This window comes from Theobroma umbraticum, unplaced genomic scaffold (assembly GCF_002168275.2).
Source record: "Theobroma umbraticum cultivar Fairchild unplaced genomic scaffold, ASM216827v3 scaffold_239.0, whole genome shotgun sequence".
NCBI classification, from domain to species: domain Eukaryota; kingdom Viridiplantae; phylum Streptophyta; class Magnoliopsida; order Malvales; family Malvaceae; genus Theobroma; species Theobroma umbraticum.
This window is the reverse complement of record NW_018397279.1, coordinates 1,532,734-1,555,571: the sequence shown is the minus strand read 5'-3', so window position 1 is coordinate 1,555,571 and position 22,838 is coordinate 1,532,734. Positions and strand designations below refer to the sequence as shown.

Genomic DNA, 22,838 nt, shown 5'->3' with positions numbered 1-22,838 from the left:
GTAGTTCCAATTGGATGAGTGTCTTATTTCTAAAGAGACTGAAAGGCAGCAAACCTCAACAATCATCTCTAATGAACATCTATAACTAAAGTTGTTCAACACTTCACCATAATACAATAGATAGAATATACCCAAAAAGTCAATAACCTTCATGATCTTTGTATAATCAAGAGTAGAAATTGACGAACTAAGAAAATCTTCCACCTACTTGATAAAACGAAGATGTGAACTGAATATATTATGGGAAGCAAGGACAGTGTTTCAGACATAATTGAATCCGATAAAGCACTGAGTCTTTCAATGCTGTTGTTGCCTTCATGTTGCCCAACGGTGGTTTTCGTGCACTTGGGGCGACTAGCCATTTGGGGATTGTGATTTTGAGTTATTTTTTATGAAACTTAAATAGTTGGAATGATCACAATGGTTTGAAATAGCTTTTCTATGGATCAATTTAGGCCCTAAAGCTTGAATAAACACGAGAATTTGAAAATTCTAAACCTAAGGTTTCACATGGGTTTTTCTTCAATTTTTTTACAAAACAATTGTTTTCAATGGGAAAAAAAATTACATTTTGATTCATAAAAAATGCATTAGAAAAACCTCAATTGGAGCCCACTCTTCAAAAAAATAAAAAGACATGCAGAGAGTTAAGAGAATTTGAAGATTTGCTTTACAGGTTGTCTTCAAAATACTCTTTTGAGTGTTTAAAACTCCATCCAGAACAAGTTAACTTTTCTTACCTGCCATGCCTAAATATTTTCAGTTGTTACATGCCAACCTAACAATATTCAATTAAAACATGCCATGCATCATCACTAAGTTGCTACACGCCTTGTGTAATCGCTAAATTGTTACAGTACATGCCTAAAAATTGAATGTTGATACATTGTATGTAACAACAATATTTTTTTGCCTTGTCCTACATGCCATGCCTAAATTATCCATGTTGTTACATGCCATGCCAATAAATAAAGTTGTTACACACCATGCGTAACAACTAATAGATGCCCTGCATGTTCATGTGTTTGATTGAAAGCATCATACCAAGAAGCACTTGTATTCATCCAACAACTTTAAATTTCGATGTAGAGTTTTAAGATGTTTAAATTAGCAATCTTGATTCTCATTACTTTGATTAAATATATAGAAACTGAATGTCTCTTCACCTGCCTTCCTTGAAAACTATTACATTCTGAAGTTTCTTCATTTTGATTATTTATTTATATGTTTTCTGTCGAGCTAAACCTTTCAAATTACCAAATGTTTCTACATGCCATGCCAACAAATAAAGTTGTTATGCACCATGCATAACAACTGACAGATAGCCTACATGTTTATGTGTTTGTTTAAAAGCATCATACCAAGAAACACTTGTATTCACCCAACAACTTTGAGTTCAGATGTAGAGTTTTAAGATGTTAAATCAATAGTCTTGATTCTCATTACTGTGATTAACTGTATAAAGACTAAATGTCTCTTCACCTGCTTTCTTTGAAAATTGTTTCATTTAAGTTACTCCATTTTGAATATTAATTTCTTTATATGTTTTTTGTCTACCTAAACCCTTTCAGCTACTATAAATAGCTATGTAATTCAGCATGTAAGTGAAGCCATTTGTAAGTCATTCCCTAAGTACAATACAATTCTATTAATTCCACTTTAGTCATATTTTACTAAATTATAGTTCTCTCATATCATTCCTCACCTAAACCTTCAACCATTAAACACTTAACACTCAACCCTAAGCCAGTGCAACGATGCAAACATCTCCACATGTCCAACTGATTAATCTTATTTTCTTCTATTCCCACTTTTCTAATTATGTTAATCTTCAACTCACAATAGGAAACATGAAGATTACTCCTTGGACATTGTGGCCATTTTGGCTTATTTCTCCTAGTTACTTTGTACGAATACTCTATTGCACCGAGTCATTGATTTTGTGAAGCATGATGTTGTGTGGGAGACTAGCGCAGAAGTAACCCTTGGGGATTTCTTGTTTCACTTTTTCCACTTTTGGAGTAACCATAATAGTATAGATTTATGGTTTCACTTTTTCCTAACTTAGGAGTCACCATAATCGATTTCTCCTTTTGTTTCACATCAATGTTCTCAAACTCTTTGAAATCCATCTGTGACAGAATACAATAATGCTCATGTAAGCTACACGCATTGAACAGTTAACTAGAGAAGCTCCATAACATTCACAAAAATATTTATTTTTTTACACTCTTTGAATAATACCAATGTTGTTACATACTATGCCCAAAATTCATAACATGCTACATGCCATACATATAATCCTACGATGATACACATAATGCCTCAAATTCACTGGTTGCTACACGCCATATTCATGCATTTAGCGAAATCCCTAGATTGTTACACACCATGCCCATTTTCTATCCATGTGCTACAACATTTGACCAAATGGCCATGTCGTCTAATATCTTTAAGGATTTCAACAACTTTAAACAGCACCAAATGCCGTTTAACAACAAAACCCTCAGCCACATTCTTAACCAATATGGTATTCAAATCACTCAACCCACTCAAAAACATAACAAAAAATTTGGCACTCATTGACTTGCCGTGTGTAGCCAACTTATTTGTTGTGATTGATTACTTTGCTTTGAACTTATTCGAACACTTTATTATCTTTGAGAATGAATGAAATGATCGTTTAATAAACCAGTCATGTTATATACCTAGCATTTGTGTTTACTTCAATGTCCAATAAATCAAAAGAAATCATCTCATGCAACAAGAGGATGTTTTTGACAAAATGTTGTGTAATAAATTTTGGGCATATTTTTTTCACTTATCTACATGTGTATGATAGTGTTTCATTAAGAGTATTTTTGTCCAAAAATCTTATCTTTTGGTTAAAAACAATTAAAATTATTAATAGTATTATTTCCAAAAACACCTTATATTTGAAGACTAGAAAAAATTTTCGCTTATTCACTATATATTAATTATCTTGCATCAATGTGATGTGAAATATGTAAAATACAAGTCATGCAAGATATATATATATATGATTAATTGCCATATATTATGATTATCAAAATATTTTTAATCAATCAAAATTATAAATGAAACGGTGTTAATTTGATTTCAAATTTTGACATTAATTATGCAATAACTATATATTAATTATACTTTGCTTTGAACTTTTGTATTCTATGATTGCTATATAATTATAACTACCAAAGTAATTAACACACAAATTATTTTCTTTCCTTCATCCCAAGAACTTTCACAACAAAGGAAAGAGGTAGTTGATACCATAAGTGTGTGTGTGTGTGTGTGTATATATATATATATATATATATATATATATATATTCTCGCTAAGTATGAATAATTGGGTGATTCTACTGAACATGGTACCCACAACTCAAAGCATAACGAATAAGATCATCCATCTCGTCCTTGCTAATATATCCGTCCCCATTTTGGTCAGCCTGATGAAGGGCGGCAAATGCTCGATAGGTTGGAAACCGTGAACCTAGGCTGTTGAAAGCACTCCTAAGCTCTTGCCTGCTGAGGCGGCCGTCTCTATTACTATCAAAGCGCCTAAACACAGATGTCAACTGTGCTTCTGTAAAGAGAGGAGGTGAAAGTTTAGTGTTGGAGGTACCCTTATGCCCAAAGGTATGTAGTCTGCAATCATTTGTAGATTTGGGGTTGTTTTGGTTTCGAACAAGGCGGTAATCCAGGTTCTTACTAGTCGTATAACTTGCTGACCCTGGCCAAACCATAGTGGCAATTTTAATGGAGGTATTCTTGTTTAAGTGTTTGGTTGTGATGGGAAGAAGGCAAGGTTAAGGGAGTATGCCTTGGTTTGTTTAGTGAATTTGAAGTTAACTGAGGCAAACTGGCAAACGGTTTTTATAGTGAGCCATGGAGAGTTTTTGCCAAAATTCTTGTTAATTAACTATAATGGTGATGGTTAATTTGCATAAAAATTTTGGAAAAGGTAAGGGAAAAGAAAATGACAGTGGAAAGTGAAATTCCTTTACATTGGGTTAATACAATAGAAATTGCACGGAAAAAGTAAAGAATAAGAATTCCAGTACTCATGCATCAGCACAAATACAATGTTTCTCTATATTTTTTCTTAATTTTTGAATAAATTGATAGCTTGTAATAATAAAACAAAATAAATAAAAAACTTTGACTCGGTTGATAATCATGAAATTCCATCCACACATAGATAGAATGAGTTGTTCCTAAGATTCATTTTCCCCTCTTACTTGTATAGAGTTTGTTTTAATTAGCCCAGACATCCCATGTGCAATATTATTCTCTTTTGACAGTTGAGAGAGATCAGACTCCAAGTGCTTGGAACCTGAGACTTTGCAAATACTAACTTGGGGCTCATTTTTGTTCATTGACACGAAGTTTGGCAATGATTCATTGTTACGAAGTTTGGCAATGATTCATTGTTGGTGAGTTCATGATTAATTAATTTTTTATCACAAATTGTATAATTTAGGGAAGAGAAAGCCTGGAGAGAGATATATGAAAAATTTTGGGTACCATGAACTCAATTTAGCCACATGGATAGCTAAATAATTTTTTCACCAAATTTTTTTTTTTTATTTTGTTCATGTGTTCTATCTAGAAAATTAGGAAATTGTGATACTGTTATAATCAATGACCTCTTCTCCTTTCGAATAATTTGCATTAAAACAGATTTGGTTTACATATCAAAACAAGCAACTGAATAATATAGACACACTTTTCAGGCAAAGGGAGAATCATCAATCCTTTTTGATGTAGGTTTGCCACAAGGTGAGAACAAACATGATAACAGCGTAAATTTGAGCAGCAATGGCCCAGGGCTTGGTAAAATAGTTGTGCACATAGTAAGCACGCCATGTAGGCCACCGTCGTTTGCAATGAACGTCCAGTTCATTACAAAGTTTAGAGTAATAGAATTCCTTGACATAAGTGTCATTGTACAGCTTATTGAAAAACTGGGTTGCATCCTCAGGACTCAGCCAGTTATCGACAATTTCGCTCTTGCATAGTATATCCATGTCATTGGTGGTGTCAATAAGGTTATCCAAGACCTTGGCGTAGCAAGTGAAAATAGGTGCACAATGTGGCAAACACTGCTCATACGCGATCAGGTTGCGTAAGATTGTTTCTGTTGTCTCTTGAATTAGCAGGGATGGAATTTGAAGAGAACCGTTGCTGAACTTTATATCCAAGATACTATCTGGTGTAACTTTCTCGAATTTCACACCTGCTTCTTGGAGTCTAGTGACAGTATGAATAGGTTGCCATCCAGATCTTGGGTGGTTTTTTATTTCTTCCGATGGTAAAACCAAGGATAACCTTAACAAATCAAGAATATGCTTGATGTTTTGGCCCGCAAAAAGGCCTGTTTTTATAGGAGGTGAAGAAGATGAGAACATGTTAGCAAAGAAAAGAAGGGCAAGTTCAATCAGGGACTTGGTTTCCGAAGGGAGCTTGGTTTTTTGAAACAAGGCTTCAAGTACAAACCAGGGTATCTGGTTTTCTAGCAAAATCAAGTCATGATGCAGAAATTGGAGCATACAGGACATGGAGAAAATTGGGTCATCCTGCTCTTTGGTGATCTCTCCAGCATCCTTACGGAATAGCTCAATAATGAAGCAAGCATCGAGCACCAATACTTTTACGAATTCATCACCTAATTTTGCTGCATAATCATCTCCTGCATAGTAACCACTAGTCTCTTTCTCAATCAACTTTACGGTATCAATGAAATCAGTTAAAATCTCCTCTTGCTCAATCTCCTTGGCTTCTTCGGACTTTCTCTCCGTACTTGTAATCACTCTGGACAGAAGACCTTTCAAGTACTTGAGTTTGATTTTTTCAGTGACTACCAAATTCTCTTTGCCGTGGTGCACAGGCCCAATTGAAAAGCAATTGGGGAGAAATGAGTTTTCTCTGTGCCTGAAGAGTATGCTTGGGGTTTTGAAGATGCAGTAGCTTGATGCCATGGATAGACGAGCATTCATCAATTCATCTTTCAGAGAAGATAACATTGGTCCAACATCAATTGCAACATTCTTGTCATCTGATCTTCCACTTTTTCCCATTGTTTTCAACTGTTTTTTCCTATTGGGCAAAATTCTTCTTGAGAACTTTCATTTTTAGGTGATAAATAAGGATGAAAGGGAGAAAAAAACATGAAAAGAACTTGAGAATTTGGAATTAACTTGCATACAAAGAAAGAATGTATTTGGGTTAAAATCACTCCTAAATTAGTCTCTTTTTATTACTTTTTTCGAACTCTATTTCAAAAACCATGCTTGTCTCTTGACCATATTCAGCTTGTTAGAAAAATGGCATAGAGAATATTAAGGATCATTATCATTTTTTCATTTCCAAAATTTCAAAAGGAATTTCTGCAATTTAAAAGTGTTTTAATAAAAATAGGGTTCAAAAAGAAAGAATTTCATATGATAAAGAATTTGAAAGGATATTTATAAGTTATTTTAAATTTTAAATAATTATGTTAACTTCGATTTTAAAATAATTGTAATTAAAAAGAATAATACTCTTTTCCTTTCGTTTCGTTTACCTCTATTTGACTTTTTTTGTTAAACAAACTCAACTTTGACAATTGTCTTTTAATTTTTTTTTTTAGATTTATGATTTTGTTAAAAATAATAATTAAAGTTGAGTTTATTGAACCAAAATATGAATAAGGTACAAACAATATGGAACGGAAATAATTTTGATAATTTTAACTTCAGACTAAAAAAAAGTGGAGTAATTAATAAATAATTCAAGTAACTTAAGCAAGCATATGAATGAAAATCATAGGCAGAATATCAACGTACCAAATTCAAAAGTAACTAGTTCCAGTCCCAAGCTAACAGCTATCTTGGGTTCAGTTTCTAGTTTCAATCTTGAATTGCTTGTGATCTGCTCTATCTCAGCAGCCTGCAACAAATCAACAACTTTTACAGATCCAATATAATCTGAGTTAGCAGCAGGAAATTGGCATGCATAGAATTTCCAACTCTTTCAAGATAGGAAACTTTGGGAAATTACCCTGAAAATTATGGCCAAGAAGCTGAGTAAAATTAGATAGTGGCAAATATCTTCTGGAACTAGGCTCTGATCTGACGAAGTTAATTTCTTCTATTCATCATGTTTTTGGCCAGACAACGTTGGCTATGCATTTATATACAAACTACAAGGTCCTGGGAGATGAAACTTTAATTTTATATTTTAATTAAGTGTTGTCATAAAGCAGTGCATAAGTTATTTGCTTTTGTCGACACAAATTAAGAATCCATGCATATAAAACTACATAAATCCATGACACAACTCTCTTGGAAACAAATCTAACCTACAGATAAAACATGCTTATCTCTTTTTAATTATCACCTAGACCTGGAAGGAATTAAAGTCGACACCAAGAATAAGGGAAATAAGAAAAGTTGGAAAGAAAAATGTTGTCTTTGCAAGTTATCCCTTGCTTCAGAATCTGGAAAAGTGATGAACATCAATGTTTGCGCCCTCTGCGATCTCAGGCTGTGGCAGTCATTGAAAAGTAAAGGTGAGGTCAATGATTTCAACTTTATAAAACATATTCCAAACCTATATTTGTTTCCTAAACTATGGCAAGTCCACGTTGTTATGTTTCAGACTCATGGCATATTTGGCTCCAATGGCCTTATAACATACTACTGACTGTGATAGACTAATATCTAATTTGATGAAATAGATGGTTGGCTTAAATTTATTATTAAAATATTTTACTATTTTAATGTTGAATATTAAATAGAAATTTTTATTAATAAAATAATATCTTGAATTGGACTGAATTCAAGTCCAAGTTTAAAATATAATGTCTAAGTTCCAACTCGAGTCAAGTCAAGCCTCCGGGCCTAACAAGCCACCAATCCCATGGACAAGTCTAGTAAGGAAGCAAACTACTGAATTAGGAGGATCAATTTGTATCACATGAGATGCTTTCGAATCTCCCAAAATTAAAGTTATATACACAATTTTCCTTTTGGTTCTAAGAGTGTATATAATTGCATTAATCTTCTTTGTGAAGTTATTAATTTGCTTGCAATTATTCTGTTCTGTAATATGTAGTAAAGTCAATTTGGGGTTTTCGTCTTTTATTTTTGAGTTGCACTTTTTATAGCTTTGAGTCATTGTTTTGTAGATAAGTATTCCCTTCTATTTGAGTTTTTATTTTTTAAAACTGAAGTGTTTTTTTAGATTTGGAGTTTGTTAGACATTTTGTATATAAATTAATGTCAATAATTTGCTTACCTACCTTTAATCATAACGGTTACAATTCATTTAAATTCGAATTTCCCCTTTCTCTTGACTTTGTTTAATTGTAACAAAAAAATTTACATCATCTTATAAAAGAAATGGAATAATATAATAAACTCATGCTTCCATTTAAATCGAGCATAAATCCATTCCCTTTTTAGATTTTGTTTGTCCTCTTGTTGGGAAATTATTATAGGATAGAGAAGAACATGAAGCAATTGGATTCTGGAAAGCTTTTAGTTAAAGCATAGAACCTTCATGGGATTTTTGGAGTGAATAAAGTACATGGTCAAAAGCTCCCAAGCTAAGGTCCTACATTTACTTTGACAAGAGAATAAGATTTCCTTGGTGACCAACGACTTGCATAGAGAGGCAAAGAATATAGTTGAATTATCCAAAATTCATCATAAAAAAATGCAAAAACATATTCTTTGTTAATTATATTTCTTTCATAATCCAAAGTTCAAAATCTCTTAACACTTGTTAATTAATTAATTCATGACAGGGCATGTTGGCTTAGTAAACTATGCATATAAAGAAAGCGTTTCTATGTATCTGCATTCATGAAGGGTTTATAAAAATTAGTATAGTGGCAGCTTATCTTGAATTCTTAAATTCGCGATTAGCCATTGTTGGAGGGAATATAGATATTATTATATTTTTCTCTTTAAGGTTTTTCAGCATTTTGAAAATAAAGGTCATTCTAGTTGGCTATTATACAATTAACGCCATCATGCTTAGGCTTAGAAGGGAAGCTTTAACACATTTTATCATTTCGAATCCCTTTTCTTGGATCGTCACATTGGTTCGATTTTCTCCTTGTTAAAGTAAAATATTATATTAAAATATTGCAAGTAATACAATAATTGGATTGAAAACTGGTTATCCTATAAAAGATTACAGCAAAAACACCACCACACATACAAAATATCAATAGTACAAAGACAGAATTATACTAGATAAACCCGCTAAACATAAATTTAAAATATAATCACCGTTTAAACTTTCTACATATAAAAATAAATAAAAAATAATTTAAAAAATCTCATCAAACTACTGTCAAGTCACAAACATTTATTTTTTATCTACACTTATGTTTGCAAAAACATCTTGGTTAATTTAGTTGTTAGGATTAACTTTGGTTATGTTCTAGAAAATTATAGTCATGCAAAATATTGGTTGACTTAGTTGTGTCCCTTCCCTTCCCTTATTTAGGCACCGATTTCAGAAAATATTGATGATTGGGTTTGTAATTAGATTAAATTGTTTCTATTTCACGTATGGCTTTTTTTATACATGTTCACGTACGCATTTTTCTTTTAGCTTGTTCTCATATAATTTTTTACGTATACCTTTTCTCTATTATTTTATATTCGAGAACAACTCTCATTACATTCATTTACTTTAACAATCATATAATAAGTTTATAACCGTTGCTCACTATATGCAATAAAATCGCCTTTCTAATATCTATATAATGAGTTACAGTAATAATTACTCATATTAAAACTCTTCATAATAATGTCTTTCATTATGCACATTAAAACTTATTCTTGAATAACCGTCACTTCTATTATTATATATAGAACCTTCACAATTCATTTGGGGATTTTCTCTTCGATGCTGAAGTTGTCTCACTCATAGCTTCTCTCTCTAAATTCTTTCTCTAGCACTTTTTTATTTAGTGCTTTTCAGCTTCACGCTACTACTCGCTTATTCTCTATCCATCCTCAATTATTACTCTACTATTCATCTATTCTCTTCTAGAAAATATTGATGATTGGGTTTGTAATTAGATTAAATTGTTTGTATTTCACATATGGCTTTTTTTAATACATGTTCATGTACACCTTTTTCTTTTAACTTGTTTTTGTATAGCTTTTCACTTATACCTTGGCTTAATTTATTATTTTACATTTAAGAATAAGTCTTATTACGTTCAATTACTTCAACAGTCATATAATAAGTTTCTAACCATTGCTCATTATATGCAATAAATTCACCATTTTAATATCTATATAATAAGTTACAGTCACAATTACTTATATTAATACTCTTTATAATAATGTCATTCATTATGCATATTAAAACCTATTCTTGAATAACCACCACTTCTGGCACTATATATAGAACCTTTACAATTTATTTAGTGACCTTCTCTTCGAGGCTAAAGCAATCTCACTCATAGGTTCTCTCTCTAAATTCTTTCTCTAGCACTTTTCTTTGTAGTGCTTTTCAACTTCACTCTACGGCTCGCTTATTCTTTACCTATCCTCAATTATTACTTTACTATTATCTATTCTCTTCCACCTGTCAAGACATTCAATACTTCAAGAACTGTTTCAATCTTTTTCTTCGTCTCTTCTGATATATATTTTTTTATTTGTTTGCAACGCTTACTCTCCCTATCACAAGAACCCTAGCCCCTTTACAATTAACTAAATTTTTTTGACAAATTGTAAGGAAAAGAAAGCAAAGAAGAGATATCAAATGTTAATTTTAGGTGCCCTAAATTTAATTTAGACACATGTGCATGACTAACTAATTTTTTTATTTGTTCATCTACTTTCTAATTTTCTGTTTTTAGGGTGATTTTTTCACTTAAATTTATCTAGAAAATATGAAAATTGGGATACTGTCATAAGAGATGACCCTCTTCTCCTTTTGTTAGCATTAAAACAGATTTGGTTTACATATCAAAACAAGCAACTGAATAAGACACACTTCCTAACCAAAGGGAGTATATCAACCCTTTTTAATGTAGGCTTGCCAACAGGTGAATAAAAACATGATAACAGCGTAAATTTGAGCAGCAATGGTCCAAGGCTTGGTAAAATAGTTCTGCACATGGTAAGCACGCCACCTGGGCCACCCTCGTTTCCGATGACGCTTCAGGTCATCACAAAGTTTAGAGTAATAGAATTCCTTGACATAAGTGTCATTGTACAGCTTATTGAAAAACTGGGTTGCATCCTCAGGACTCAGCCAGTTATCGAAAATATCCCTCTTGCATGGTATGTCCATGTCGTTGGTGGTGTCAATAAGGTTACCCAAGACCTTGGCGTAGCAAGTGAAAATAGGTGCACAATGCGGCAAACATTGCTCATACGCGATCAGGTAGCGTAAGATTGTTTCTGTTATCTCTTGAATTAGCAGGGATGGAATTTCAAGAGAACTGTCTCTAAACTTTACATCCAAGATGCTATCTGCTACAACTTTCACGAATTTCACACCTGCCTCTTTGAGTCTAGTGACAGTTTGAATAGGTTGCCATCTTGGGTGGTTTTTTCTTTCTTCGGATGGTAAAACCAAGGATGACCTTAACAAATCAAGAATATGCTTGATATCATGGTTAGAAAAAGGGTATGTTTTTATAGTAGGTGGATAAGATGAGAACTTGTTAAGAAAGAAATGAAGGGCAAGTTCAATCAGGGACTTGGTTTCGGAAGGGACCTTGATCTTTTCAAACAAGGTTTCAAGTAAAAACCAGGGTATTTGTTTTTCTAGCACAATCAACTCATGATGCAGAAATTGGAGCATACAGGTCACCCTACTCTTCGGCGACCTCTCCAGCACCCTTACGAAATAGCTCAACAATGAAGCAACCATCAAGCACCAACATCTTTACGAATTCTTCACCCAATTCTGCTGCATAATCATCTCCTGCGTAGTAAGCACTAGCCTTTTCCTCAATCAACTTAACGGCACTAATGCAATCAGTTAAAATTTTCTGTTGCTCAATCTCCTTGGCTTCTTCGGACATTATCTTCAGACTTGTAAATGTAACTACTCTGGACAGGAGACCTTTCAAGCACTTCATTTTGATTTTCTCTATAACTAACAAATTCTCTTTGCCATGGTGCATCGGCCCAATTGAAAAGCAATTGGGGAGAAATGAGTCTTCTCTACGCCTGAAAAGTATGCTTGGGGTTTTGAAGATACAACAGCTTGGTGCCATGGATAGATGACCATTCCTTAATTCAACATTCAAAGAAGATACCACTGATTCAACATTAAGTGCAGCAGTACTGTCATCTAATCTTCCAACTTGTTCCATTATTCTAGTCTTGTTTTCTTTTCCAACTGTTCTTTCCTATGGAGCAAAATTCTATTTGAGAACTTTCATTTTTTGGCTATAAAAAAGGCATGAAAAGAACTTGAGAATTTGGAATTAACTTGCATACAAATAAGGAATGTGTTAACGTGATACCTCAAGTTCAAAGAATGTGTTAATGTGTTAAGCATAATGTTATACAAGCAACAATGAGAATAACCAAAATGAGTAGAAGAACTTTATGATGTTGATAACATTGAAAGTAATCTTGAACAAATGACATGGTTCACGGATTAGTTTCTCTTTGAGAAGTTTTGAAGAATTTGACTTGATGACTTAAATTTAAAGATAATTAGAAAGTTTGATTCCTTTAAACCTTTTGTAAAAATACAAGCGTTTTATTCCTCTTACCTTGTTATCTCTTACTTTTTCCCTCTTGCCTTCTACTCAAGTCTCATTATATTATTAATGGTCATCTATTAGAAAAGTCTCTACTTCAACAATCACATAATGAGTATCAGTAAATGTGACTTAATATGCATAATAAAACTCTTCTTAGTAATTTACATATTATATCTATATATTAAATTTTTTTCAATATTCTTATTCATTACGTACATTAAAGTATGTTCTTGAGAAACTATTTCTTAAGACTTTATATATAGAATTTTTTGACAATTCATTTTGGTAGAACAAGAATTCTTGAGCATAGACAAATACACTTTCACTCTCTCTCTCTCTCTCCCTCTCTCTCAAATTCTCTTTTGGTTAGACTTTCTTTGTCCTATTCTCAACATACTCTACCACTTGCCTATTCTTTACAATTTGTCTATCACCCCCTATCATAGCACCCAATGCTTTAAATACTACGTCAATCTTGCTCTCACCCACTTAATGAGCACATCTTTTTTACTTATTTACAACACTACTTTTCCTATGAACCCATCTATATTGATCAAATAATTTCAACTTTGACCGTAATTATTAATTTCAAAAAAATAAATTATGAGATAAAGGAGTACAAAATAATTTAGATTACTTTAACTTCAGACTAAAAAAATAGCGACATAATTAATACATAATTCAAATCAACTAAGCCAGCATAAGAGTGAAAATCATAGCCAAAAATTAATCAGTACCAAATTCAAAAGAACTAGTAGCAGTTCCAAGCCTATTTTGGGTTCAGTCTCTAGTTTCAATCTTGAATTGCTTGTGATCTGCTCTCTCATTAACCTGCAACAAATTGAGAAATTTTACGGATCAAATAACCAGAGTTGGCGGCAGTAAATTGGCATGACAAGAATTTCGAACTCTTTCGAGACAGGAAAGTATGGGAAATTACTCTGAAAATTCATGGCCAAGAAGCCGTGTAGTAAATAGTGGCAAATCGGAACGAGGCTATGATCTAAAGAACTTAATTACTCCCATTCATCATCATTTCCAGCCAGACAGTGTTGGATACGCAGTTATATACAAACCACAAGGTCCTGAGAAAAGAAAGTATAATTTTATATTTCAATTAAGTATTGTCATGAAGCAGTGCATAAGTTCGTTGCTTTCATGCACAAGTTAAGAATACATGCATATAAAACTACATAAATCCATGACACAACTCTCTTGGAAACGAATCTAAACTACAGACAAAGCATGTTTAACTCTTTTTAATTATCACCTTAACCTGGAAGGAATTAAAGTCGAGAGCTGTTCATGCGACACCAAGAATAAAGAAAATGAGAAAAGTTGGAAAAAAAATGGTTGTCTTGGGAAGTTATCCCTTGCTTCAAGATCTGACAAGTGATAAACGTATATGTTTCCACACTCTATGATCTCAGCCATTGACAAGTAATGGTGAGGTCAATGATTTCAATTTTATAAAACAGATCCCAAACATATATTTGTTTCCTAAAAGTCGGAAGTTCACTTTGTTCTGTTTCATATTCATGGCAAATTTGGTTCCAAAGACCTTATAACATACTCGTGGGTGTTGAATTTGTACAAGCTGAGAATGGTTTTAATGTTGGTAGTGGCCGCTGAGCCATGTGAAACTTTGATGTATATGGTTACTGTTGTCTTTTTATGATTGTCTGGGAATTGGCTGGGTACATTCTTTTGTTGTATAGGCAGTGGTCCCTTTTTGTTAGCCATTGCTTCATTTTTGTAAAGATGCAATGAAAATTCACTTGCCTTTCAAAAATAAAAATTACTAGCAGGCGTGAGTGATACTAACATCTAATATTTCAAAGGAATAAATTTATTATTAAAATATAATAAAAATTATATTAATATATTAAAATTAAATATTAAATAAAAAATTATACTAATAAAATAATATCTTAGATTGGATTGAAAGTTTAAGCATCTTGTCCAAAACCCAACTTTGGTCAGGTCAAGCCCATGGATTTGACCAGCAACCAAGCCATGGACAAGTCTTGTAAAAAAAGCAAACCCACAGGACCAATTTGTTAGAACAAAATTAAAAAATTTAGAAATGATTTTTAAGGCATGTAATAACATCATTTTTTTTAAGTTTTATTCACTCTTATTTAAAGTATACAAAATAATTATTGACATATAAATTTTAAAAATATAATAAAATCTAATAATTGATTACATTTTACACTAATAAAATTAATTCACTAAACATCTACTGGTGTCTTATCAAATTTTTATAAGATTTTTCTGCAGTAAAATAATATAAAAAAATTTAAAAATATTAAGAAAGGAAAAAAAGATTGTTCTTTCCTTTACTCTGTTTTATCTTAAAAGAAAGTTTATTTGTAGACAAAGATGCCTCTTCTCAACAAACACAAGTGTTTGTTTTCAATAAACATAATTGTTTATTTTCCAACAAATCTAATTGTTGCTTTTTCACCATAATTATTCGAACAAACTTAATTATTTGAACAAACATAACTCATGAATTGTTCAAAGGACTTTCTTCTTTTCATTCTTCCATTATTATTGTTGATGTCTAACACAGTTTGTAAAATGTCTAACACGATTTGTATCACATGAGACGCCTTCGGATCTTCAAAAATTAAAGTGGTGTGCACATTTTTCTTTTTGGTCTAAAAGTGTATATAATTGCATTAATCTTGTTTACGAGGTTCTTAATTTGCTTGCAACTCTTTTGTTCTGTAATATGTGGTAAAGTTAATTTGGTGTTTTAGTCTTTCATTTTTGGCTGCACTCTTGATACTTTACGTCATTGTTTTGTAGATTGGGATTCCATTCTATCTGTGTTTATATTTTTCAAAACTGAAATGTTTTTTATTATTCAGGGTTTGTTTAGACATTTCATATGTAAATTAAGGTCAATAATTTGCTTAACTACCCTTAATCACTAGGGTTACAATCCATTTAAATTCGAATTTCCTCCTTCTCTTGACTTTGTTTTATTGTAACAAAAAAAAAAAGTTAAATCACCCTAAAAAAGAAATGGAATCATATTATACTAAAATATTGCTGGGAACTTATTATAGGATAGAGAAGAACATGATGCAATTGGATTCAGGAATGCTTTTAGTTAAAGCTTAGAACCTTTTTGGGATTTTTGGAGTGAACAAAGTATATGGTCAAACGCTCCCAGGCTAAAGTCCTAGATTTACTTTGACAAAGTACGATATCGTTGGTGACCAAAGACTTGTAGAAAGAGGTAAAGAACATTGTAAAATTATCGAAATTCATTAAAAAAAAAAAGGTGAAAGCATATTCTTTCTTAGTTTTTTGTTCAATGATCCAAAGTTCAAAATCTCTTCACAATTGTTAATTAATTAATTCATGACAGGGCAAGGAGGCTAATTTGTACATTAGGCATATAAGGAAGCGTTGCGACAGCTGCATGCATGAAGGTCTATTAAAAGGTAGGACAGTGGCAGCTTATCTTGAATTCTCAAATTCGTGATTAGTCATTGTTGGAGGGAATACATACGTATAATTATATTTTTCTCCTTAAATTTTGTCCAGGGTTTTTGGAATTTTGGAAATAAAGGTCATTCTAGTTGGCTATTTTACTTAATGCCATCATGCTTAGAAGGGAAGCTATATCAGACCGAATCCCTTTTCTTGGGTTGTCACATTGGTTCGATTTTCTCTTTGATAAAGCAAAATATTACATTAAAATATTGGCAGTGATACAATAGTTGGATTAAAAAACTGATTATGCTATAAAAGATTACAGTAACAAAATATCATACATACAACACATCACTAATACAAAGACGAAATTACAGTAGACAAATAATCTAAACAGACATTTAAAATACAATAAAAAATCTTGACAAATCAACAGCTAATCACAAACAATTGCTTTTATATATACCTATTTTTTTCTAAAACATCTTGGTTCGGTGCTTAACTAACTATTGCTGTTCTGGTTTGCTAGATCCTTATATCCTACAAGCTGATGGAGTAATGTCATGGCGCTTTCTTGTTAAAGTCTTTTGATTACTACAATAATTTAAATGCTCCTCATAGAACACGTGGATTCCTATGCTTTTCCGAGAAGCGAATCTTGGAATTAATCCAGATGTTGGAATCCGGATCCGCTGCATATCTCAACAGCACTAGTCGTTCTTCGTTTAGAGCCTTTGTTAGGTGCTTCACGCAACAAACATTCTTGGTTTCTTTGTTAGGACGTCCTATCCGAGTGTAGCTACAGTTAATTCTTGCATTTCTTTTAAAGCCTTTGTCAGCTTGTAGGATACAAGGATTCTAGGAAATTTTAAGATTTAATTTTCACTAAGTATTTCGTACATTGGCTAAAGCTGAACTTTTTCACTATGATTGTAATTTTTTCTACAACAAAAGGTAAAAAATGTTGTAGTGCTTTCTCCATAGGCAGCAGAGAATTGAAATTGCATTGCATTTCTATATTGCATGTTAGTAATTTCTGTAAAATTCTAAAATGGTTTGGTGAGAAATAGAATACAACCATTTCCTTTTGGTTAAAATCCACCATTGATTTTTCTTTTTCTGTAAAGGTGAGAGCATTACGGCTTCAATTTAAGATTTTTACCTAAAACTTCCCTGATTGAAAATATATATGATAAATTTTCTTGTGAACCATAAGAGTCATAGAGCAATTGGATAGGTTGAATCTACCGAGTTTTGGCATTGTGAACCATTTTAGTTTCATGCGAATGATTTTTTAAATTTAAAGTCGAATTTAATTTTCTTGGATCTTTCCATGTTCAAATGATAAACTTTTGCCTCATTTATTATACTAGAGGATACTAAATGATTGAGTTTGACTTCACAAAAAAAAAATGTTAATTGACTAGAATGTATATATCTTCAATATATGACTTATGACCATATAGATGAAATAAAAGGTAAATAAAAAAGTGGTATTGGACCAGTTTGATGTAATTGGAATTTTACTCACATCTGAATTATTTACGAACTTTCATAGCATTTGTCAAAGAAGTTTAAAACGGGCATACTTGGATCACTGCCTGATCTTGATATCTTCAGAAACGGTGGATTCGGACCCCAAACCGTTCAAATGTTTTAACTGCTGGTGGACAGACAAAGACTTTGGCAGCAATGTTCGACAATAGTGGAAGGAAGAGAGGGTTTTAGGCTGAAATTAAACAAAGTCAAATAAGCTGAAAGTTTTCATCGAACAGTGGAATAAGAATGTACGTGACATGGTGAAGGAAAGAATTGGTGACATAAAGGATATAAGGGGGAGCAAATGGATTTGATTGGCAATGCCCGAGATTTGAATGAGCAAGAGGTAAAGCTGAAAATGCAACATCACACAAGAATTATGGAAACCAGACAGAAATGGAGAATCAGGTGGGAAATTTTCTTATGTGAAAAGAGAATTAATATATATATATATTGACCATAGCTACATTTCATCAAATTTTCTATCACTTTAAATCAATATGTATACTACTTCTGGTGGTGATTAATTTGTGCGTGGCCTTACCATTCATTAGAAACTAAGCTTGTAAAGCCTTTTTCATTGATAAAATTTATGATTTGATAGAGAAATATAAAACTATATATTAATCATATGTAGTTATGTTTGAATTTTCGTTTGCTATGATAGCTATATTCTGTTGTTTTTTATTTTAAGCATATTTGGTAAATTACAACTACCAAATTAACAGACAAAATTATTTTTCTTTCCTTCATCTCAAGAACTTTAACAACAAAGGAAAGAGGTGCTAGATACCATAACTACATATATATATATATATATATATATATATATCTTAGCTATGAATGAAGAATTAGGTGATTCTACCGAGCACAATACCCACAACTCAAAGCATACCGAATAGGGTCATCCATCTCGTCCTCGCTTATGTATCCGTCTCGATTTTTATCAGCGTGACAAAGCGCCGTGAGAGCTCGGTAGGATGGAGACCAGGAACCTAGGCTGTGGAATGCATTCTTAAGGTCTTGCCAGCTGAGGCGGCAGTCTCCATCACCATCAAAGCGCCTAAATACCGATATCAACTCTGCTTCCGTTAAAGCAGGTGGAAAGTTTCTTCTTCTCGGCTGAGCAAAAGGAGGTGAAACGGTATTGTTTTTCCGAACGAGACGGTGATCCACGTCCTTATTACATGTACAATCTTCTGGCCCTAGCAAAACCATAGTGGTTGTATTAATGGAGGTACTCTGTTAAGCGTTGGTTGGTAAGGGAAGACGGTAAGGTTAAGAGAGTCTTGCTTAGTTGGTTTAAGGAGTTGAAGTTAATAGGGGCAAAAACTAGCCAATGTTTTTGTTGTGGGATGCAGAGTTTTTGCCAAAATTCTTCTTAATTGACTTTAAGGGGGAGTTATGAGAGATGCAGTGGGCAATATGCTGACACTGTTTTCGGGTACTATCCGAGTAAGTGATTCGAATTTTGCTGAACTTTATGCTTCCAAAACAGCCCTCCAAGTCTTCAGCCAGTCACCATTTGGGTAAAAGAGCACTTATCATCGGATCGGACTTAATAGTAGCCGTTCATTGGGTCCTGAACCCTTGCAAAGGGCCATGGAAACTTTGGAAGTGCTCTTTACTGGAATATTATTAGGGAAGCAAATAATTGTGCGGATTCTCTCGTCAAAATTGGGACAAATAGAGATGAGCTGTTCGTCGCATGGATTTGTTAAGGGTAAGGAGAGCTTATGGGGAGTACCGTCGTATAGGAGGAGGGTGGGGGATTGTGGACAGTAAAACAGGTACCAATTCTGTTCCATATGATTGTCTTTATGATTATATCTGGCGGATTGAGAGTAGTTTAGCTCGACACTAGAGATTATCAAAGCGTTGACAATTAGTTGTGTACCTGAGTAGTGATAAGCTGGAGAATTGTACAAGGGAACCGTGGGCAAAGCAAAGGGCTCTCTGTTATAGATCTTTGTCCCTAGCTATGTTCTGTTTTCTGTCTTTATTTGGTAGCTGTTGCTTTGAACCGTAAAGGAGAATTTGTCCTCGCTTTTTCATTGGTTTAACACAGCAACAAACTGATTTCTCAGCAAAAAAATAACTTTAATGGTGATGGTTAATTTGCAAAAAAAATTTAGAAAAAGTAAACAATAAGAATTCCAGTACTCATGAATCAGCACAAATAGATTGTTTCTCCGTATTTTTATTTTTACTTCTTGAATGAATTGATAGTTTATTAAAATAAAATAACCCTGATTTGGTTGGTAATCAAGAAATTCCATCCACACATAAATAGAATGCCTTGTTCCTAAAACAACCATCCAATTTCCCTTTTCCCCTCTATCTTACATATATAGAACTTGTTTTAATTAGCCCAGACTTTCCATTTGCAATATTCCCTTTTGACAATTGAGAGAGATCCAATTCCAAGTCCTTGGGACCTGAGACTTTGCAAACACTAACTTGGGGCTTCTGTTTATTTACTGACAGGAAGTCTAGAAATGATCCATTGTATAATGTAGAGAAGAGAAAGTGGAGGAGAGATATAAGATGAAAATTTTTGGGTGCCATAAATTTAATTTAGCCACATGCATGACTAATTAATTTTTCACCAAATTTTTTTTTTATTTTGTTCATGTGTTCTATCTTTCTGTTTATAGGGTGATTTTTTCACTTAAATTTATTTAGAAAATAAGGAAATTGTGATACTGTTATAATCAATGACCTCTTCTTGACTAATTTGCATTAAAATAGATTTGGTTTACATGTCAAAACAAGCAACTAAATAATTTAGACCCACTTTCTAAGGCAAAGGGAAAATCATCAACCCTTTTTGATATAGGTTTGCCACAAGGTGAGAACTAACATGATGAGAGCGTAAATTTGAGCAGCAACGGCCCAGGGCTTGGTAAAATAGTTCTGCACGTAGTAAGCACGCCATCTAGGCCAACCCCGTTTGCAATGACGATTCAGATCGTCACAAAGTTTAGAGTAATAGAATACCTTGACGTAAGTGTCATTGTACAGCTTATTGAAAAACTGGGTTGCATCCTCAGGACTCAGCCAGTTGTCGAAAATTTCCTTCTTGCATAGTATATCCATGTCGTTGGTGGTGTCAATAAGGTTATCCAAGAGCTTGGCGTAGCAAGTGAAAATTGGCGGACAATGTGGCAAACATTGCTCGTAGGCAATCAGGTTGCGTAGGATTGTTTCTGTTGTCTCTTGTATTAGCAGGGATGGAATTTCAAGAGAACCGTCTCTGAACTTTATATCCAAGATGCTATCTGGTGAAACTTTCACGAATTTCACACCTGCTTCTTTGAGTCTAGTGACGGAATGAATAGGTTGCCATCCAGATCCTGGGTTGTTTTTTATTTCTTCCGAGGGTAAAACTAAGGATAACCTTAGCAAATCAAGAATATGCCTGATATCTTGGTCCTTAAAAAGGCTTGGTTCTTTCTGAAGTGGATGAGATGAAAACATATTAGCAAAGAAATGAAGGGCAAGTTCAACCAGGGATTTGGTTTCAGAAGGGGCCTTGGTTTTTTCAAACAAGGTTTGAAGTACAAGCCAGGGTATCTGGTTTTCCAGCAAAATCAAGTCATGATGCAGAAATTGGAGCATACAAGACAGAGAAAATTGGGTCATCTTGCTCTTTGGTGATCTCTCCAGCATCCTTACGGAATAGCTCAATAATGAAGCAAGCATCGAGCACCAATAGTTTTACGAATTCATCCCCTAATTCTGCTGCATAATTATGTCCTGCATAGTATTCACTAGCCTCTTTCTCAATCGACCTAACGGCAGCAATGCAATCAGTTAAAATCTTCTGTTGCTCAATCTTGCTATCTTTTTCGGACATTGTTCCCGGACTTGTAAATGTAATTACTCTGCACAGAAGACCTTTCAAGTACTTGATTTTGATATTACCTGTGACTGCCAAATTCTCTTTGCCATGATGCATAGGCCCAATTGAAAAGCAATTGGGAAGAAATGAGTTTTCTCTGTGCCTGAAAAGTATGCTTGGGGTTTTGAATATGCAGTAGCTTGGTGGCATGGATAGACGAGCATTGCTCAAATCAACTTGCAGAGAAGATAACAGTGATTCGATATTAATTGCGACACTACAGTCGTCTGATCTTCCACTTTGTTCCATTATTTTCAACTTCTTTTTCCTATTGGTAAAAATTCGTTTTGAGAATCTGGAATTAATTAACTTGCTTACAAAGAAAAAATGTGTTTGAATTAAAAAAAAATTTACTTCGCATTAATTGCCTAATGGTTGGTTTGTAATGCGATGAATGTGTTTGGTGACTATTATTTATTTACCATTCCCTAAGTTTTATGTGAGCATCAAAATTCTAGTTTTTGAATCTATTTGTTAGCTAATTATAACTATTATTGAATTTTTTTTCAAAAATAATATTTATTTTAAGATAAATTACAAAATCACTCCTCATGAAGCTCTCTTTTTATTACTTTTTTTCATACTCTATTCTCAAAACCATGCTTCTTCCATCCTACTTAGTTTCTCTCTTTTTGAAATTTTTTGGTCAAACAAACTCAACTTTGGCCGTTATTTCTTTAAATATCATATAAAATTAAAATTTAAAAATATATGTTTTAAAAAAGGTAAAATTCAAATTTAAAATTTCAATTTTTAAAAAATTTTATAATTTTATGATTTTGTTAAAAATAATAATCAAAAGTTCATTGGACCAAAATGATCAATTTTAACTACAGACTAAAAATTAAAAAAATGACATAATTAATACATAATTCAAGCAAAGCATACGAATGAAAACCATAGCCAGAAAATCAACGTACCAAATTCAAAAGTAGTTCCAGTCCCAAGCTAGTAGCTATTTTGGGTTCAGTCTCTAGTTTCAATCTCGAATTGCTTGTGATCCGCTGTCTCTCTGGGCAGCCTGCAACAAATCACGAAGTTTTACAGATCCAATATAATCCAAAATTAATCAGAGTTAAAAATTCATGGCATAGAAGCAGAGTATACTTAGTTGCAAAAATCTTCTGGAACGAAGCTCTCATCTGAAGAATTTAATTACTCCTATTTATCATGATTTCTA

The 22,838-nt window shown here is 33.0% G+C and overlaps 4 protein-coding genes across 5 annotated transcripts; all 4 read right to left on the bottom strand.

Moving 5' to 3' along the window:
• Window positions 1–3,379: 3,379 nt before the first annotated feature.
• LOC110427953 (polcalcin Bet v 4-like) lies at window positions 3,380–3,766 on the bottom strand. Its single transcript, XM_021443616.2, has one exon. The coding sequence runs from the start codon at window positions 3,764–3,766 to the stop codon at window positions 3,380–3,382; it is 387 nt and encodes a 128-aa protein (XP_021299291.1).
• Window positions 3,767–4,664: 898 nt separating this feature from the next.
• LOC110427847 (UPF0481 protein At3g47200-like) lies at window positions 4,665–7,191 on the bottom strand. 2 transcript variants are annotated; one of them, XM_021443473.2, is made up of 3 exons: window positions 7,062–7,191; window positions 6,848–6,950; window positions 4,665–6,119 (listed from the first exon to the last, which is right to left on the bottom strand). In XM_021443473.2, the coding sequence occupies exon 3, from the start codon at window positions 6,098–6,100 to the stop codon at window positions 4,772–4,774; it is 1,329 nt and encodes a 442-aa protein (XP_021299148.1). In that variant the 5' UTR covers window positions 6,101–6,119; window positions 6,848–6,950; window positions 7,062–7,191; the 3' UTR covers window positions 4,665–4,771. The 2 variants fall into 2 exon arrangements, with proteins under 2 accessions (XP_021299148.1, XP_021299149.1); XM_021443474.2 differs by having other exon boundaries at window positions 6,848–6,967; window positions 7,062–7,181.
• Window positions 7,192–11,051: 3,860 nt separating this feature from the next.
• Window positions 11,052–12,363, bottom strand: LOC110428001 (UPF0481 protein At3g47200-like). The gene is given in 3 exon segments (XM_089785575.1): window positions 11,052–11,859; window positions 11,861–12,051; window positions 12,097–12,363. Coding segments are annotated over 3 exon segments (1,266 nt in total).
• Window positions 12,364–20,468: 8,105 nt separating this feature from the next.
• On the bottom strand, window positions 20,469–22,838 carry LOC110427868 (UPF0481 protein At3g47200-like). The gene is given in 3 exon segments (XM_089785557.1): window positions 20,469–21,376; window positions 21,378–22,679; window positions 22,766–22,838. Coding segments are annotated over 2 exon segments (1,332 nt in total). The 5' UTR covers window positions 21,908–22,679; window positions 22,766–22,838; the 3' UTR covers window positions 20,469–20,574.

What these genes read in the sequence shown, in the direction of transcription:
- LOC110427953 (XM_021443616.2), bottom strand. Translation starts at nt 3,766, where the DNA reads ATGGTTTGGCCAGGGTCAGCAAGTTATACGACTAGTAAGAACCTGGAT.
- LOC110427847 (XM_021443473.2), bottom strand. Translation starts at nt 6,100, where the DNA reads ATGGGAAAAAGTGGAAGATCAGATGACAAGAATGTTGCAATTGATGTT.